Source organism: Phyllostomus hastatus, unplaced genomic scaffold (genome assembly GCF_019186645.2).
Source record: "Phyllostomus hastatus isolate PE091 unplaced genomic scaffold, TTU_PhHast_1.1 phas_contig_80, whole genome shotgun sequence".
Lineage (NCBI taxonomy): Eukaryota > Metazoa > Chordata > Mammalia > Chiroptera > Phyllostomidae > Phyllostomus > Phyllostomus hastatus.
Window position 1 is genome coordinate 22,546,624 of NW_025333960.1, and position 21,261 is coordinate 22,567,884.

The following is a 21,261-nucleotide window of genomic DNA, read 5'->3' on the forward strand; positions in this document are numbered from 1 at the left end:
AGACTTCCAAGCTGTTATATTTTTGTGTACTCATCAAAAATAGTATGAGGACCAACTCATAAACAAATTTCTAATATTTTATTACTGTCTTTCATAATTAAAATGCTGAAAAGAATACCTAGTAAAGGATATAAAGGAAGAAAATATGAACAATAGGAAAATAGGCCACAATTGTTGATGAGTATTTTTGTTGAGTTTCTTTCTGAATGCATAAATGAGACTGTGATTGCATATATATATTACTTTGTAGAATTTTAATCTGACCCCTAGGATTTTATAATACATAAGTAGATCTCAACTTGTTGAAATACATCATTGCTTCCAAAAGTTTTTTCTGTCTTTTCAAGAGTGTTTTTAGAATGACAGAAATTGAGTTATTGCAATTTGTGTTTCTTCTGTAAAGGCATTAGTTCCTAAAAGAGTATTTACTAGGGAATTTGGAGTGTCCTGAGTTACTTTTGTTTAGTGATGCATACTGGATTTTAAATTTAATTCAGAAAAAATTTAAGCATAGAATAAATTTTACTTTCAAAGTTCTATTTAGAAGTCTATTTCATTCCTCATTTATATTAGGCAAAAATGAGTTGAAGGACTTACACATAGTTCACTATCAATAGCAGGCTCAAATACATGGTGACAATTTTTCTTCTTTCAAGTGAAAAAAAAAATGAAGCCCTGTTATTCTGGGTTTTTTTTTTTTTCTTTTTTGAAGCTAAAAATAAGATCATGCTATTACTTTAATTTTGCTTCCATTAACCCCAACCCTCATCCTCTGGACTTCTTGAACTGTTTATCTTGGAGAATGCCTTTAGCATTGTCATTTTCCAGATATTTTTTAAAAGCAGCCCATTAAAAATTCTTTTTTGAAATATATTAGCCAATATTTATAGATGAAATGATATATCCAAATGTGCTTTAAAATAATTGAGGGTGGAAGGGGAGTGGGTGAGGTTATAGATGTAATTAGATGGGTAATGAATTAATCATTGTTGAAGTTGGGTAAGAAGAGCATGGGTGGTTTCATTTTGTTTCTTCCACTTTTGTATATATTTTGAAATTTTCTATGATAAAAGTTTAAAAATGAAAGGATTCATATGAAGGTTTAAATTGGGTTGTATATAATATACTTTGAATTCCGCTCTTAAAAATATAACAAAGTGTAAGATACTCATGGTTTTTACCTTTGAACAAGTTAATTTTGTCACATACAAATTTAAATTTTAAGTAGGCTTTCTTGTTATGCTAAGATCAAGGTATATTTATAATTAGGTGAGCACAGTTCTTTGTTCTGTTATTACAACTGAAGTGGATTTAGTTGAATGACTATAATGATAGTTCTCACTGTTTCAGGTAGTCCAGCAGCCTTCAGGAGGCATTGCAAAACAAGCGGCTACACTTTCCCATTCCTCAGCATTGACCATTCAGAAATCTGGACTGAAGAAGATGCCAGTGAACACTGCAATAACTACTGTTCAGCCATCTGCAGGTAGGCTCTGACTCATCACACTAGGTTTGAAACATGATGGGGTTTTGTACTCTTATTTTTATTATGCATTTTAAAAATCTACGAATATAAATGATATTTTATTAACATGTTTCTGTCACCTTTTCTGAATGATATTTTTTAGTGTTGGTAATTCTTTAGACAATTTGAAGACTGGAGGTCTTGATTTTAGTACATTATTTTATGTTTAGGGAATAAATTCATTGTCATGTTTGAATTTAAGCATAGTGTTAGGGCAGTTACAAAATTTTTTGATTATTGTATATATATTAAAAGCTGTTATCATGAATTTTTCCTAATGTGATGTGATTGCCTATTTTCTTATTAGTATACTTTTTTCTTTCTTCTTTTGTTTTATAGCTTCCATTCTAAAGCAGATTACCTTGCCAGGAAATAAAATTCTGTCACTTCAAGGATCTTCTATTCAGAAGAATGAAATAAAAGAGAATGGAGTAACATTCTTGAGGTAAAGAAAAATAATAGTTAAAGCTTGGTGTGGTTTAAGGAAGTAATATTTTTTAATAAAATAAAAAAGGTGATAGAATAATACTTCTGATAAATATTTTTGTCTTTAAAAAACTAACAGTACTTTGAACATAATTTATAAACAAAAAAGTACACAGATTATTATGTGTCCATCTCAATGAATTTTGACAGACATACACCTGCAATCATAATCCAGATCAAGATGTTGAATGTATTTATCACTTTTATGTTCCTTTCAAATCAATTATCCCCAACCCCTGCCTCTAATAGCCACTATTTTTATATCTATCACCACCTATCATTTTTGTCTATTCTTGAACTTTATATAAATGAAAATTTATATTATCTGCTCTTTTGCATACTGCTCTTTTTTCACGCAGTATGTTTTTCAGATTCATAGCCTATATCATTTGAGTATTAGAAAATTGTTCTTTGTATTGGGGAAAAGTATTTGTTATACAAATATAAATTTGTTTATTCTTTCTCCTGTTGATGAGCATTGGGTTGTTCCCAGTTTTTTACAGCTATATAAAGCCGCTATAAACATATTTATGTACAGATTTTTTTTGTAAATGTAGTTTCTCATGTCTCTGTAGTAAATATTCAGCAGTATAATGGCAGGATCATTAGGTAAATAAATGCATGTTTAGCTACAGAAAGTCCTGGATTTACTGCAGTTTAACTTAATGGTTTTTTGACTTTTTAGTGGTTTGAAAGCTCTATGCATTCAGTAGAGACCGTACTTCGAATTTTGAATTTTTATTATTTCCTAAACTAGCAAAATGCCTTATGTTCTGTTGGGGTGTGGGGCAGCAGCCACCAGATGATTTTGCCTAGCTGTCCGCTAAAATAAGTGTTCTGAGCAGGTTTAAGGTAGGCAAGGCTAAGCTATTGAATTCGATAGGTTAGATTGTATTAAATGCATTTTTGACTTACATTATTTTCAACTTGTAATGGGTTTATTGGAATGTAACCCCATCATAAGTCCAGGAGCATCTGGAAACCATTACACTGTTTACCAAAGAGATTGTACCATTTTATCTTCCCACCTACAATGATGAGAGTTCCAGTTGCTCTCTAACTTTGGCAGTGCTTGGTATTTTCAGTTCTTTTGATTTTTACCATTTTAATAAGTATGTAGTGGTTATTATTGTGGTTTTAATTTGCATTTTCCTAATAACTAAAGATGTTGAGCATCTGTTTTTGTGCTTATTTGCTATCCACATGTTACTGGTGAGACGACGAGACCTTGTTTCTTGTCTTCTTGAAGGAAAAAGTTTAGTCAAGAGGCAAGCTGCTGTAAAGCAAGCAGGGACTTGCCACAGCAAAAGCACACCCAGGGCAGTGAAATGAGGAAGGGTTTAGCATAGAAGAAGCAATAGGAGAGCTTACGCTGGGCTGCTTTGGCTCGTGGGGAAGTCAGAGAAAAGGAGACCTTGGAGATAAATTCAGGGGCTTAGCCTGGGATGAGCTGCCACTGCCCCTTTTTTTACTGGTTGCAGTTCTTGAGGGGTTCCTTGGAGTTTAGGAGATGCATGCCCATGGTGCCTATGGGGAAGAAGCAGGGGAAGGTAAAGACCTCAATGTGCTCCTGGGAGGGAGAGCACGCTTTGGGTCTTTTGTCCTGAGGGTTTTTAATTGCTCTTGCAGGCAGGAATCTTAGGGGAGGTCTCAGGGCGGGGCATCTTAATAGAATATTCATCAGCTTTCCAGGTTTGCCCTTTCAGGGTCGTGGTCTCCACTGATTGGTTAGTGCCAGGGTAGAGGGTCATTAGTCAATAATGCTGGTCCCGAGGCAGCCATGGCATTGCTTGTCTGGTTTTGGTGCTTTTCCGGGCCTGAAGCTGAAACACAACCAAGGCCTAGATGTTCTCTTGAGGGAGGAAAGGTCAGGGGGTCCAAACTGCATGACCAGCAATATGCTAGGGTAGGAAAGGTTAGTTTTGTCCGTTGCTAGGCACCCTGGGCTCTGCCCTCTGATGACCTTCTGTATCTGGCCCATTGTCCTTGTTCTGCTCATGTGTCTTAACTGTATACCACACACGTATCTTCTTTGGTAAAGTGTGTGTTCAGATCTTTTCCTCATTTTTCCTTATTGAGTTTTTTTTTTTTTTGTTCTAGTTCAGTTTTTAGAGTTCTTCATATATTAAAGAACCAAATTCTTTGTCACATAAGGGATTTTGAAATATTTTCTGTGTTGTGTTTTATCATTCTCAGTATTACCAATGTCTTTCATAAAGCAAAAGTTTTTAATTTTGCTGAAGTCCAGTTCATGGATTTTTTTGTAGGTTATACTTCTCATGTTTTATCTAAGAAATGTTTGTGTAATCCAAGTTTATAAAGATTGTCTTGTATGTTTTGTTCTAGAAGTTTTACAACTTTAGGTTTGTTCTTTTTGTATTGATACTGTTTAACTTTCACTTATTATAGGCAATAACTTTCACTTATTGCCTATGTAAAAATTGTTATGTAATAATCTGTTTTCTGGCTACATCACAAGTCACTATACCAGTCATGTAGACCTTTTACCTGGGGAGGCAGCACAGCTATCAGCTAGCTATCAACATGCCGTTTTTTGAAAAGTATTTTAACCACCATATCATTTCCTTCCCCCATCCCCTAACTATGAGTTGTGTGGGGGGGTATTTTGGGGGACGCCCACTTTGCACCCTGTTTCAGTTGTACAGGTCTTTGCTTCTTTGTTTAAATTTATTGCTAAGTATTTTCTTTTTTTATGCTCTTTCTAAATTTTCTTTACAGATTGCTCATTGTTAATGTATAGAAATGTAGATGATTTTCAGGTGTTTACTTTCTATTCTGATACTTTGCTTAATGAATTTATTAGCTTTAACTTTTCTTTCCTTTTTTTTTCTAACTGCTCTAGCTAGAACTTCCAATAATGTCTTGAATAGAAATGGCAAAAGTGGTTATCCTTTCTTTTTCTTGATCTTAAGAGGAAAAGCTTTCAGTCTTTCATTGAATATGGTATTTGCTGTGGGTTTTTCATATATATTCATTTTGTTGAGGTAGCTTCTTCCTGTTCCTAGTTTTTTGAGGGTTTTTATCATGAAAAGTTGTTGGATTTTCTAAAATTCTGTACATCAGTTGAGATAAGACTTTTTCCCCTTCATTTTTGTTAATGTGGTATAAATATATCAATTGATTTTTGTATACTTGACAAGAATAAATCCCACTTGGTCATGGTGTATAATCCTTTTTAATATGCTTCTGAATTCAGTTTATCAATATTGTTGAGGAATTTTGCATCAGTGTTCATAAGGGATATGGGCTTATAGTTCTCTTATTGTATCTGTCTGGTTTGGTATTATGGTAATGCTGGCCTCATACAATGAGTTAGGAAGTGTTCTCTCTCTTATTTAATCTTTATTGAAAACTTTTAGACGCTTTGGTATTAGTTCTCTTATAAATGTTTGGTATCATTCATAGTGAAGACATCCGGTCCAGGGATTTTCTTTGTTGGGATATTTTGATTACTGATTCAATCTCCTGTCAATTTGTTATAATTTGACAGTTTTACATCTGTTGGTGATTTCTAACTCCATCCCAATGTGGTTAGAGAAGATACTTCGTATGTAATCTTTTCAAATCTGTTGAGACCTCATTTATAGCCTAATTTATGGTATATCCTGGAAAATGTCCCCTATACACTTGAGAAGAACATGTATGCTCTTGTTTGGGTAGCATGTTCTATAGTATATGTCTGTTAGAGTTAATTGGTTTATTGTGGTTTTCTTTTTCTTTTTTGTATCAAGACATAAGTATCCAATCAAGAGTGAAAGAAAAAGCTTACCACTCTAGCTTGCTTTCAAGGCTAATGCTACTGGATTAGCCAAAACTTTAATTTTTCTCAAGATGTTGCTAATGCATTCAGCCAGTGTTTTTTATATGAACGATTGTGTTATTATTTTGGTTTTATTCCATATTGTCTATCAGGAGTGTCATGAGGCATTTGACAATTATTATTTGGAAATCAATATATCTTTAGTCCTAGGCATTCCTTAACCTATCAATCTGGAGGCTTATTTAAAAAGCAGTAACTTGGCAGTTTTCAGTCATATTTATTCACTACTTATACTGCACTGGGTGCTATATTTAGAAGATAATTTGTATAACATCCTCTTTTCCAAATATCTCAGTAATGTAGACACTATCGTTATATCCATCTTGTAAAGGAGGACATGAAGGTTAAAGAAAAATTATTACTTGATCAAAATTACATAGGGTAATGGCAGACTCAGGATCTGAACTCAGACTGCCCTATATGAGTGATATTTTTAGACTCCTGACAATCCTCCCTCCCTCCCTTCCTCCCACCATTCTTTTCTTCTTTTAATTAACAAAATATTTTCTAATTTTTCATTTTAAAAAATGCCACCTATCAATATCAATTCAGGTATGAATTGAAATCTGAAAATCTGGATTCAAGTCTTCTCTCTGTTGTGCAGTACTCTGATTTAACCTTTGATCTTTGACCCTATTTCTTATCATCTATAAAATTGAGATAAAACTAACTCTTCTACATAGAACATGCAGATTTTAAAAGTATAAAAATCAAAACATACTGGAAAATACCTTGAAACTTGTATCACTAATGTAAAAGCAGAATATGTGCACCCTTAGAAACTAGTATAAGTGTAGCTACACTGCTTTATAACTGCACAGACCTCCATAATCCATGATCTATATAATCTTTATAGTTTTAAAGAATCCTTTTACTCAGAAGTGAGAATTTTTATATTTAAATTTTATATGATCACTATAATATTATATATCTAGAAATAAACTAATGAAGTCCAAACTAATATTGAATAAAAGGGATATTTGGGTAAATCTAAAACTGGTTCTGTTCCATCATTCCATATTTGTTGTACTGTGTAAGATAGGTGTCTCAGCAATGCCTACATGTAGAATTCTACTCTCCCTGTTACTCATAATATGAGTCTGGTCTATTAAAAAGATTTTTTTTGTTTTAGTTTGTTAAGTCCTCTGTATCCTTAGTTATCTTTTGTCTGGTCTATCCATTATTGAGAGTGGGGTATTGAAGTCTCCAGCTGTTATTGCAGAACTGTGTATTTCTCTTTCCAATTCTGTTTTTACTTCATACATTTTACTGTTTCTTAATAGGTGTGTAACTGTTCATAATTATTTTATCATTTTGCTGTATTGAACCTTTTATTTATATATAATACTTTTTGTCTTTGTAACCTTTTTTGATTTAAAGTCTATTATGTCCTTTATTATTAGTATAGCCATTCCTATTCTCTTATGGCTACTATTGATACAGAATATCTTTTTCTATCCTTTCATGTTTAGTCTGTGAGTGTTTTTAGATTCAAAGCAACTCTCTTGTAGACAGCATATAGGGTGTAGCAAAAGTAGGCTTATAGTTTTTCATATGGAAAATACAATAATTAAAAAATAATAATGGATGGAAGAATAAACTCTGTGTTTGGTATACTCACAGTCGTAAACCTATTTTCCCCCACCATGTATATTAGCATGGTGTGTTTTTGTTCATTCATCAGTTGTTGTATTTTGAATGGAAAGTTCTGTCATTTACATTTAAAGTAATTACTAATGAAGGACTTACTTTTGTCCTTCTGTGTATTTGTTTTCTATATGTCTTATAACTTTTCTGCCCCTCATTTCCTGCATTACTATATTCCTTTGTATTTAGTTGATTTATTTTGTGTGAAATGTGTACATTTTTCTCCTTTGTAAGTGTGTATTTTACAGCCATTTCCTTCGTGTTTACCATGGGAAGTACATTTAATACACTAAAATTATAACATTGTAATTTGAAATTGCACTTAATGTGCTACATAATGATGTTTCATTCAATGGTGGACCGCATCTACCACGGTGGTCCCATATGATTATTTTGAAACTGAATTTTCTGCAAGAAATGGAAGGATATATGGTTCAAAAGTAATTATTTTTTCTCTGATGGGAGCAATATCTGTGGGGATTGGCACTAGATTTCCTCTCACTCACAGCACCTCAATTTTGAATGCACAGATTACATCTTCAGTAGTCAGCCACTGACCTGTTTTGACACCAAGGTGCCTGTCCCCACAGTGCTACATATTTATAGGGTGCTATAGCCCTCCAAGATCTAGCTTGATGGTCTTCAGAGTACATTACTGTAAATTTTTGGTTGAGGGCCTGAGATCCAGTGCAAGGACACAGGTTCACAAGAGCTACCTTAAAAAGTAGTAAGTGCCACTACCACTTCAGTAAAGCTTTCTGTGGTAGTGTGGAGCTAGCCTCTTCCTGTGCTTTGGAAATATTTTCAGATTGTAATGGTGTAAAGCACAGATAAGTGTTATTTCTTCCATCAGTTCAATGCCAGAGAGCCCTTTATGCCAGAGTTTCAACAGAACCAAACGCAAATTTCCGAAGTCAAAACGAGTCCTCAGTTGTATACCCTTTTCATGTTAAACACCATCTTTTTTTTTTTTATGAATACCACAGAGTTCCTTAATCTGATCACTGATTCATTATGCACTAGCCAAAACCACATTGCCATGACAATTCCCAGTGTTCCTTTATCTCTCTATTTTGACTTCTTATTCCTCCTTATCCTCAGGGTATGTTTCACTCCCTCTGACAAATCACTCCCTCCTGTACCTCCAGGTGATCTATACCTTACCCTGTTTCTCATTGATATTTTCAGTCAATTCAGTCCACATCCCTGTTTATGGAGCGGCATTGGCAGCTTGAATATAATTAATTCTGATCCTATCAGAAAGACATAGGGTAAGGGCTTATGAGACATGTTTATAAAGTATACAGTAGTGTATAATAATGGTCTGGGCCTTCATATTCACTCTCCACTCATTCACTGACTTGTGCAGAACAACTTCTAGTTCTGACAGCTCCATTCATGGTATGTGCTCTTCCACGTGCACCAGTTTTTAATCTTTTTTTTACTGTATCTTTTCTATGTTTATATACACAAGTACTTAACCATTGTGTTACAGTTGCCTACAGTATTCAGTACAGTAATATGCTATGAAAGTTTGTAGTCTAGGAGCAATAGGCTACACCATATAGTCTACATTTGTAGTAGGCTATACCATCGAGGTTTGTGTAAGTTCACTGTGTGACGTTCAACACAACAGCACAATTGCCTAATGATGCATTTCTCAGAACACGTCTTTGCCATTAGGAGAGATGTGACTGTATACTAGCTTAATTTATATAATGTACAAAATCTCTCCTTTTTTTTGTTCTTTTCCTATTCCTATAGGTGGTTAATGTTGCAAAATTACATCTTTATACTATATGTGCCCCAAAACATAAAACTTAACAATCTTTTAAATGCATCAGTCTCTTAAAGTATATGGAAAACAAAATGTGGAAATAGAAGTTAAAGTTATAATAATTCTAACTTTTAAACCAATAACTGTTTTTATTTAGTGTTTCTGTCTCTAAAGTCATAGAAAACAAAAGAGGACTTAAAACCATTATGGAAATAATGTTAGTGTTTATAATTGCCCATGCATGCTTTATTGAGATTTAATTTCTTCATGTGGCTTCAAGTTACTGTCCAGTGTCTTCTCATTTTACTCCGCAGGACTCTGTTGAGCATTTCTTGTAAGGCAGGTCTACTGGTAAAACAAAACCTGAACTCCCTCAAGTTTTGTTTCTTTGGGAACATCTTTTAATTTCTTTTTCACTTTAGGACAATTTAACCACATATAAGATTCTTGGTTGACATTTTTTTTCAGCCCATGCCTTCTGGCCTCCAAAGTTTCTGATAAAAAATCTTCTCAGAATCTCATTGAGGATGCCTTGTATGTAATAAGTTGCTTCTCTCTTAGTGCTTTCAAGATTCTCTCTGACTTTGTCTACTGACAAAGTTTATCATGTGTCTCCGGTGGGTCTCTTCAAGTTCATCTTGGAGTTTGTTGAGCTTCTGAGATGATTATATTCATGTCATTCCTCAAATCTAGAATGTTCTCAGTCATTATTTCTTCAGATATTCATTCTGCCTCTTCCTTCCTTCACCTTGTGAGACCCTTGCAGTCAGCATGTTTGACTTGATGGTATCCCAAAGGTCCTGTAGGCTTTGATCATTTTTCTTCAATCTTTTTTCTTTTCCTGACAATCAATAATTTCCATTTTTCTATCTTAAAGTTCACTGATTCTTTCTTCCACCTTCTCTACTTTGTATTTAAACCCCTCTAGTGAATTTTTTCCCCCCCATTTCAGTTATTGTACTTTTCAGGTCCAGAATTTCTTTTTGGCTTCTTTTTCAGTTTCTGTCTCTATTGATATTTCCATTTTGCTCATACCTCATTGTCTTGATTCTCCCTTGTCTTCCTTTTGAACACCTTTAAAAGTTTTTATTTAAAATTTTTTTATCCTCACCTGAGGACATTTTTTTTCATTGCTTTTAGAGAGGGAGGAAGGGATAGAGAGAAGTATCAATTGGTTGACTCCTGTATGCACCTCGACCAGGAATCGAATCTACAACCTTTCAGTTACAGGACGGCACTCCAACCAACTGAGCCACACCAGCCAGGGATAAAATAGTTGTTTTGAAGCATTTGTTCAGTACATTCACCTTCAGATCTTTTTCAGGGACAGTTTTATGGATATTTTTTCTCCCTTGAATGGGCCATACTTTTATGTATCTTTTTGTCTTGTGATTTTTATTTATTTATTTATTTTTAGAGAGGGAAGGGAGGGAGGGAGGGGGGGAGAGAGAGAGAGAGAGAGAAACATCAATGTGCGGTTGCTGGGGGTTATGCCTGCAACTCAAGCATGTACCCTGGCTGGGAATTGAACCTGCGACACTTTGGTTCGCGGCCCACGCTCAATCCACTGAGGTATGCCAGCCAGGGCTGTGATTTTTTTAATTGTTGTTGAAAACTGGACATTTGAACTAATAATACAGTAACTCTGAAAATTCATTTCTCCCCATCCTCCAGGATTTACAGTATTTTTTTTTATTGTAGCATAAACCTAAGATAGAAACTTTAGATCTTTTCAGATATGTTTTAGCATGTGTTGGACTTTCTGTTTTCCCCCACATGTGCAGTTGCCTTTGAATGTCTAGTCTTTTATGTCTGGCTTTTAAAAGGGAAAAAAGGAAAGTGAAGGGAATGGGAAAAAGGATGACTGACCCTCTAAATGGAAGTTACTTTGGCTGGAGGGTAAGAGACTTGCAAAAAGGGAAGAGTTGCAACAATAGTGGCCTCTCACTTAGTTGTCTGCTTCTCTGAGATCAGAAACAACAATGAGAGCACATATTCCTGATATTTGGAGGACAGATCATTTTTGTCAATCCTAGCTCCCACAGATGTGGGCAGACTGCTCCAATACATGTACATAGCTGTCTCCCTCAGTACTGGAGAATTGGTAACCCCTGCCAAACTAACAGCTGAAATTGACCGGAATTAACCACAGTTTACCTTCGAAGTCTTCCCCTGGACCTTGCAAACCTTCAGTAGATTCCAAAGTCACACAATGTTGAATCAGGCAGATTCCTGATGCTTACTATTCTACCATCATCCCAGAACCCTCCTCTTCAGAGTGCTTTTCAATAAGCTTTTTGCTGGCTTCTTTGACTTTAATTCTGCAGAGCTTCAGTGCCTTGAGGGAAAAAATCACCAGACTGCATCTTTGTGCCTCATTTCTGCATAGCATCATGGCCCACCCCTCACATCTGGGCGGCCTGGGAAGCCTTAAACTCTAACTTTTTGTCTGTCTTTACAAGATTGCCTAATTCTTTTTTGGTTTTTCTACTTCTTAGTAGCTGCCCCCTTCCATGGCCTCTTAGTATCTTGTTCCACATCAAGATTAACACATACTTGATGGAAACATATGGAGAACATTGGGAGTCCTTCAGTGAGGTCTTTTTTGGGGGGGAATGTTGCCCTTTAAGGCTTGGTTCTCTTGGCACTTCTCTGCCTTCAGACTTACTTAAAATTCTCACCAGAGGATACGTTTATTGATTTTAGAGGGAGGGCGGGGGTGGGGTGGGGGAGAGAGACAGATAGGCAGACAGACAGACAGACAGACAGACTGGCATCAGTGCAAGAAAGAAACATTGATTGGCTGCCTCCTGCATGCGCCCTGACCAGGGATTGAGGCCACAAACCTCTTGGTGCATGGGAGAACACTCTATAGCCAACTGAGCCACCGCGCCAGGGCTCAGACAAACTTTTAAAAATTATTTTTCTGGCTTAATTAGTTTTTCTTGATGAGGACAGTTACCTGTTATGTGTTGGTCCATAACACAAGCAGAAGTTCTTGTGTAATTCTTTATATATTTTTTGTGTGTTGCAAATATCTATTGGAGTTAGTGATTTCAACTTACTTTATGGTGTATTTTGGTGAATAGAAGTTGCCGATTTCAAAGTAGTTGAATTTAGCAATTTATTTTATGAATTCTTTATTGATATTATTTATTCTCCTTGGTATCATAAAGAGAGTCTCCTTTATAGTCTGCTAAAGGTTTTGAAATTTTACTTTTTGTGTTTAAATCTTTGTTATGACTGTTTAATTTTTTTTCCTATGGTATGGGGTAGGGATAGTGCATCACTTATTCACATAAATACAGTGGTACCTTGGTACTCATTGTTAATTCATTCTGATGAGTGGCAAATAAGCAACGATTAATGAAGTGTTTTCTCTTACGGGTGGTGTCGTGACTCACAAGTTCTAGCAAGTGTGACCAGTGGTGAGCAAGCACCAAGTACTAAAACATTTTTCTCATCAAAATGTGATGTGTACCAGGTTTGACAAGTTCTAAAGCCAACCAGTACCAAGGTACCACTTGTCCCACAGCATTAAGAAATAGTCTGTTCTTTCTGACTGAATAGTGTCTTCTATGTCATATATGCGTGGCTCTTTTGGGGGGCTATCCTTTTAGTTTATCTTACTGTTATCTCTATCTTCTTGATTAATTTGTTCATTTTCAATAGCAGCATACTGTTCAATTTGTTATAACTTCAAAATAAATTTTGTATCTGTCAAGGCATATTTCCTACTTACCTCTCCTTTATTTTCTTCCACATTCCTATCCTCCTTCCCTGTCCTTTTATGCATGTCTTCTTTAACACCTTTCAATGAAGTGATACAATTTTATCTGTACAGGTTGTACACAATTTGTTTAATTTATCTGTAGGGTTTAGTCCTAGGCAACTTCTTATTGCTATAACATAATATTTTTGGTAGTTGCCAATCTGTTTTTAATATATAGAAAGCAGATTTTTAAAAGCATTCATAAGCCAACTGCCTCATTAAATTCTTATTACTGACAATTTTTATATTGTTTTGGGTTACTTATATAGACAGTGTCAAGAGTGAGATTATAATTATGGGTTACCTTTTCCCCCCTCTCCTTTTAGCACTTTAAAAATGTCTTTTCATTGTTTTCTGGAATCCATGTATGTGTTCACTTTCAAAGATAAAACATACAAGGAAAAGTCACCCTGAATGAAACTATAGGGAAACAGCAAAGCATTTGGAACTCTATAAAGACTTCAGACATTGGATGATCATATATTCTGTATTAAAAACTATTACAACAGGGTTAAAAATAAAATCTAGAATCCCAAAAATGAGCAAGTAAAATTATCTATTAAGAAATGAATACAAATATTTGAAAAAGAGCCAAATAACACATTGAGAAGTGAAAAATGTAATTGTTGAATTTAAAACCTTATTGGATAGGTAAATCAAATTAAACCTGAGGGCCCAAATTGAGTTTGCTTTATTCCAGAGAGGATTTATGACTGTTCTTATAGCAAACAGGAATGACTATTGACTTCAGACCACTTTAGTCTTTTTCTAAGGAACCCAACTTGGGTAAAATTTCTTCACTTTAATGGAGGCCCAAGAACTAACACTGGCCACAGGCATTTGCCCCTAATGCAGTTCTACCTTTACAGTGTGCTTATTTTTACTAGCACATTTTTGACAACTTCTGTGCACCCGACTCTGGAATGAAAATGTCTTATGCTGGTCGCGTTGTAATGCCATGTAATTTCTCCTCAGTAAATCTAGTCCACTTACTGCCTGAAGCAAGTGTCACCATTAGTATTTTGTGTGTTTTTTTTTAGTTTAATTTTATTTTTTTAAAGATTTTATTTATTTCTAGAGAGACGGGAAGGGAAAGAAACATCAGTGTGTGGTTACCTCTCACGCGCCCCCCACTGGGGACCTGGCCTGCAACCTGGGCATGTGCCCTGACTGGGAATTGAACTGGTGACTCTTCTGTTTGAAGGCTGGTGCTCAATCCACTGAGCTACACTAGCCAGGGCACCATTAGTATTTTCTTTAAGAAAGTTTTATCTAGCTTATTACTTCTGCTCATTTATGTACTCAGTACTTACTGCTTTTCAGATTCATATACATAAAAATGAATAATGATTTTTTAAATATGTTTTAAATATTTAATCTCTGGCTTAAATTGTAGTATCTTTTGTTATATGAAGATTTTGTCAAAATTAGATCCCTATATGGCTTTTGAATTTTAGTTTATTCTAAGAAATCTTTCCCTGTCCTGAATTTACAATGATGTGATCAGATATTGTTTTTTAAGGTATCTATATACACACACCTCACATATGCACACATACCTTTTCATATTCAGTAGTTCTTAATTTTATCTTTGTAAATGTGCTATGCTATAACCTCTATCTAACTGACTTAATATTTGCTATTTTGCAGCTTCCTGTGAAGAAAAAAATGACTTTAGATTTATGAGTTCTATTCACATAGTGACTTAGAGTTCTGTTCTGGGCAAAGGAAATTACGAATTTTTCCCAATTGGATTGCTTATCTCAAAAGTAGTTACTGAAGAATTCATCATCCTTACTTTTCTAATTTGAAAATGCTACCATTTATCTTTTTTTCCATACATAGGCATTTTATTTTATTTATTTTTAAAAAATATGTTTTATTGATTATGCTATTACAGTTGTCCCATTTTCCCCCCTTTATTCCCCTTTGCCCTGTACACCCCCTCCCGCCCGCATTCTACCCCTTTAGTTCCGTGGGTCGTACATACAAGTTCCTTGACTTCTATATTTCCTACACTATTCTTAACCTTCCCTCATCTATTTTCTACCTACCACTTATGCTACTAATATTCCCTGTACCTTTTCCCCCTTTCTTCACTCCCCGCACCTGATCTCCATTTCTGTGATTCTGTTCCTGTTCTTGTTGTTTGCTTAGTTGTTTTTTTTTTTTTTTATAGGTTCGGTTGTTAATAGTTATGAGCTTGTTGTCATGAAATGCTACCATTTATCTCATAGTCAATTCTCATTTATGCAAGGGTACATTTATAGAATTTCATTTTAGTACTTTATTTTTGTTTGATTTCTATGCTAATATTTTTAAATTTTCATTATAATTTATTTTTATATCTGATAGAACAAGTTTTTTCTTTTTATCCTTTTTTTATCAAAGGTATCTTGATTTTATTTGTTATTTTTCTGTTGCACATTAATTTTAGAAACAGGGCAGTTCTATGAAAATTTTGTATTGAGATTATGTGAGTTAGGTTAATTTTGGGGAGAATTGACTATTTTATGAACCCTAGTTGTAGATAACAGAAAAACTAAAAAATAGTGGTATAAGCAAGATAGAAGATAGTCTCTTGTATTCAAGTAAACCGGAAGTAGGTAGACCATTGCAAGTATACTGGTTCATGGTTTTAGGGACTTGAGCTCCTCATTTGCAATTCTTTCTGCTTTTTAAAAATTTACTTACTTATTTAATTTTAGAGAGAAGTGAAGGGAGGGAGAAAGAAAGGGAGAGAAACATTGATTGGTTGCCTCTCACATGCCCCCAACTAGGGACCTGGCCTGCATTCCAGGCATGTGCCCTAACTGAGAATGGAACCAGTGACCTTCTAGTTTGCAGGCCAGTGCTCAGTCCACTGAGCCACACCAGTCAGGGCTGCTTTCTGTTCTTAAACACATTATTTGTGTCCCCACTATATTTTTTACATATGATTTCCCTAGACTCTCAGTTTAAATGTTGTTATCTTTTATTTTTGCACTAAGCTACAGTTTTCCATTTTGTGTAATGCTGTCTAGTAATTTGCGTCATATGTGATTTTATGTGCATCTTTTCAGATTGATGTATTTTTATTTCAATTTGTATTCTTGGGTATTTAAGATCAATATCATTTCAGTTATTGTTGAAGTGAAGCTTAAAATAGATCCTTGATGTTGACTTGTTTGTTAAATAAGAGGAGGTATATTATTGTGTGGCATTAAATCATGTCTTCATTTACCTGAATGAGATGTAATAGCTGGGTGATATATGACTATGTTTTCAAAACTACCTCTTTAACTGAAAAAAATCTTTTTCTGCTTAGAAAATCATTATTTTCTATTCTGCTTCTCAGTGTACTTGGGATGAGTAAGGGAAGCTATATGGTTCTGAAACACCAGAGGGTGCCAGAGATTCATGTTTTTTTCTTACTATTTCAGAAGTGGCAAATGCTACAACCTCTGCATGTTTGTATAGTTAAGCCTGTTTAAACTGACTGGTTATTTGATGATAATAAGGAATTGTTGATTTTTCAAAAATGTGATAATGCTTTATGGTTACATTTTTTTAGACTCCTTATATTTTAGAGAGAAATAATAAAATATTTGTGGATGAATAACGCATATATGAGCTCTGTCCTGAAGGAATCCAGCCACGTAATATGAAAAGTAGAGACGTTTGTTGAAGATGTAAGAAACATTGTATATAAGACTATGATGCCTCAGGACCCTTCAAAGTAGGCACCTTGGGACCTCACACAGTTCTCCCAGTTGCCATCAGCTACCCCATTGTATTTTCATGAATCTTATTGATGGTCTGAAATCTCTTCCTTTTCAAAGGTGATTTTAGTTTTGGGAAAGGCCAGAACTCACAGGGTACCAAATCTGGGCTTTAGGGGGTGCTGTGTCACCTGGTGATTTGATGTTTCACCAAAAAACTCTGCATAAGACATGATGTATAAGTTGGGTACGTAATCATGATAAAGCTGCCAATCACCAGTTGCCCATAGCTGTGGCCTTCTGAATCATCCATATAGTTTCTGTGGAAGAATGTTCAAGCTTAACACAAAATTGATGCAGATTCATTGCTCTACTCACTTTGAATAAGACAGCCCCACAGTACATGTTGCTAAGTCAGTGGCATCTACTGCCCCTTCTGACTAATACAGTGAAGTAATCGTTGTTCACACATGCATATTCCAGTCTACTTTCCTTGGCTGCTAGGTTACATCAATGTTGTGCAAACCATTCTCATTATATTAACAATAGTTGGACCTTTTCCAGACAAATTTTGTATATTACTTATAATACAAGGTTAGTGAAGGTCTTTTAAAAGCTAGGAGTTTAAAGTGATATTTAAAGCTTTTCTTTAAAAGCTGCTTTTAGAAAATAATATAGGACAAAGGTACATGTTATTTGCATAAATAGTATTATTCCACCAACTTCAATGTCCATTTTTTCATATTGGAGGAATCAGATTCTCTAGTGTAGATGAAACATGTTCTCTACCTTGCTTCATACATAATTCATTGATTTGTTGTACTGAGTCTGTTTGTCCTTAAATGTACAAGTATATCAATAATACATATTGGTTTTGTAATATATGGCACAGTATATGCGGTTAAATCATTACAGAGCAGGGACTTAAAGAGAAAACAGTTTCTGACAGCAAAAACCCTCTCATCTTGGAAAGACAAAAGAGACTGCAAAGAAGCATCCACGTGAGCTGTGCCTAGATTAACAGTGAATCTAGGGTCAAAATTAGACAAAAAAGTCTTCTTGGAGGAGTTGCCTCATGGTAGATCTTGTTAGAAAATGGATCCTTGAACATTCTTCACAGGGGGATTATAGGAATGAAGACTTGGAGATGAGATTGTGGCATCTTTCAAAGTTTTTAGCCAGATTTTTGTCATAGAAAAGTGTTATTTAGGAAAAATTATATTTTTACTTTGAGGCAGAATGAGCTGGGAGGGAGAGACTTTAAAGACAGGTGCACCATGAAGTAAAGGTTGGAGTTAGGAGGGCAGGAGGCAGGGCATACCATTTTTATGTGTAATCGGCATCCTCAAGAAGGATGAAAGTAAGAGACAGTGATAATACTGTGGAAGGATTTATTGTAAACATTTCCTAACAAGATTAATCATTCAATTAAGAATATATAATATAGGGAAGGGATGGTAGATACTTTTGAAACAACTTATAAATATTTGCTAGTATAGTAGATACCAACAATTTCAGAGTTCCCCAGGGGACTTGTTAAAATTCTTCATTGTGGGGCTTATCTGAAATGAAATCCCTGGAGACTAGACCTGGACAGGGATCTGTATTTTTAAATTGGTATCTTTTTATATTCAGTATAGGTTTAGGACTGTAAGTACATACCATCACGTCTCAAATTGTGGTCTATAAAATAGGTTTGAAGCTGAGATTCTTTCTGGGGGGTTGGTGGGGTCAAAACAGTTTTCTTCTTCTCCATCATCATCACCATCACCACCACCACCATCATCATCATCATCATCATCATCATCATCATCATCACCGTGTTATTCACCCTTTTCAGTATATTCGCACTGATGGTTTAAAAGTCGTGGTGAGAGAGCTGGCACCTTAGCATTGATTACAAGGGCACAAAACCGTACTTGTAGCCATTTATTCTTTACCCACACTCACAATAAATAAAAAGAAAAGAAGCTAGTTTTTGTAATAAAAATGTTTTCAGTGAAGCAGTCAGCACACATTAGTATTTTTATAAAGTCTCAACCCTTGAGTGCATACCTTTTTAATACTCACTGTGACAAAATGGGAAGTTTGCGTAAAGCCCTTCTTTCTGTTCATGTCAAAGTATTGTGGTTGCCTCAAGTACTTGTGCTTCTGTTTCAGGTGAGAGCTGAACTAACCACGTTTTTTGTGGACCATAATTTTCACTTGAAAGAACAAAGAACAACTGATAGACTGGTTACTTAGACTTGGGAATTTGACAGACATTTTCTTGAAAATGAAAAAGTGAATCTGTCACTTCAGGGAAAGCAACTGACTGTATATTTTGGCAATAATAAGGCTTGAGCTTTTCAAAGAAAAAAATGAAATTTTGGAAAACTTGTATCTGCTACCACAGGCTTAACAGCATCTCAGATCTCATCATCTCAACATCTCATCATCATCTCAAACAACATCTCATCATCACCTACATTTTCTAATTGGTGCAGATATTAACATGTGATTTTGGATTATGTGTAATGAGTATAAATTTGGAAGATCTGTATAACTCAGTGAACTAATATTTTCTGAATTACCAAGACATTGTGTTATAAAACCATGCATCTGTAGAAGGAACCATTCAAAATGAAGAGGGCTGATGGATTTTTAAAGATTTGCAAAAATAAAAAACATTTCCACTTTTAATTACTTTTAAATTTTGATATATTTAGTTTTCGGAAAAATGTTACTTATGTTAATATGTAACCATTCTACTATATTCCAATGACTAAATAATGCCCATTTTTAGTTTCTAATACAGTTTTTATTCAAAATTACATGAGGTACAGTTTTCACCTCCATTCTGCAGATTAGGGGGATTGATGAATAGAGATGGTAAGAAACTTGCTCACAGTCATCCTCTTAATAATTGTCAGAGCAAGGACTGGAACCTCAGCCTCTTTAACTACAGAATTGGTATTCTTAATTTTATTAGCTCACTATTTTTTCAACCTTGTGTAGTTCACAGACTATTTCCATCAGTCACCTAGGTGTGTTTCTTAGAAAACTCTGGGTTTCTGGTCTCTGTCATAGCACCACTGAATGAAAATCATGGGTGCTGTGTGGGTGTGGGTGTGATTGTAAGATCTACATTTTAAATGTACTCCTAGGTGATTCCTAAAATCACTAAAGTTTGAGAAATAGTAAAATACACTACACTACATTTGACTTAATATGAACAAAGACAGTTTCCCATGAGAAAACTTCAAAAAGGACATAGAAGGAAGAATAAAGAGGGTGCTGGTGAATTACATACTGGTTGTGTTAAGTGGTGAGGTTATGCCTGAGAGTGGTGGAAGAAGAATACTGAATATTCTTTACCAGGGATTAGTAATCTAAGGCAGTGATTTTCAACCTTTTTCATCTCATGGCACACATAGACTAATTACTAAAATGCTACTGCACTCAGAAAAACATCCTTTGCCAATCTGATGGAAAAAAAATAGGTATAATTTTGCTTCATTCACACCGGATGGCTATTGTTGTGTTGACTGTTGTTATAAAAATTTGACAACCTAAGGGAAATCAGTGCCCCTAACTAGTCAGGTATTGCATATTTTAAAAATTCTTGTGGCACACCTGTTGAAAATTGCTGATATAAAGGAAAATCTTGATTTTTTTAAAATAAAAATTTTAAAGCAACTTATTTACTTGACTACATAGTATATACATTTTTATATAATTCAGATGGTACAGAAGGATAAACAGTGAAAAAAAAAATAAGGTCCTCAGTTGCTTCCTTTTCATTCTGCTACCCATGCCCAGCTTAGAGCTAACCATTCTTAGCGGTCACTTATGTATCTTTTTAGATATATGCATATATAATGTTTTCCATTTTGGTTTTTGCATCTTAGTGGTAATGAATCTTGGTGATTGTTCTAAATCAGAACATATTTCATTGTGATTTTGTATTTTTAACAAAATAATATAATGATGGACATTTAGGTTGTTTTCAGTGTTTTGGCCAAGGAAAACAAAACTATAGTGACTTATTTACATAATTGCTGGGAATAACAGTTTATTCATTTTAAATTGTCAGATAATGTCAAACTAGTCTCCATGGAGTGTGTGTTAACAAATTATACTTTGACCAACAAAGCTGAAGGTAGCATATTTTCACATGTTCTATTAAACTTAAAAAAAATGGCCAGTCTAATAGGTTAAAACATATTGCTCTTACGTATAGGGTAGAACATATTATATTCGAGTCATTTTAAATGTTCTGTTAACTGAGGATTCATGTTTTTGCTTATTTTTTCCATTGAACCCTTGGTCTTTTCCCTGGGTATTTTGTAGGAGCTCTTTCTATATAATTTTAGGATAACTTTTCTGTGATTTACTTCCTTCAATCCTTAGTATAAGGTGTAGGGGCTATAATGTCCCCATTTTACTGAAGATGCAAATGTAGAGAGGCTAGTTGATTTGCTGTATTTCACATAGACAGTAAGTGGTAGAGTTGGTATTCTATGCTTATAC

The 21,261-nt window shown here is 34.7% G+C and overlaps 1 protein-coding gene across 2 annotated transcripts in view; it reads left to right on the forward strand.

The window, feature by feature from the left end:
- Nucleotides 1-21,261, forward strand: part of TAF4B (TATA-box binding protein associated factor 4b) — a 126,760-nt gene that overhangs the window by 46,126 nt on the left and 59,373 nt on the right. For both annotated transcript variants that reach the window (XM_045849971.1, XM_045849972.1), the window contains 2 exons: nucleotides 1,351-1,486; nucleotides 1,865-1,970. In XM_045849971.1, coding sequence (XP_045705927.1) covers nucleotides 1,351-1,486; nucleotides 1,865-1,970 — 242 coding nt within the window. The remainder of the gene's footprint in view (nucleotides 1-1,350; nucleotides 1,487-1,864; nucleotides 1,971-21,261) is intronic.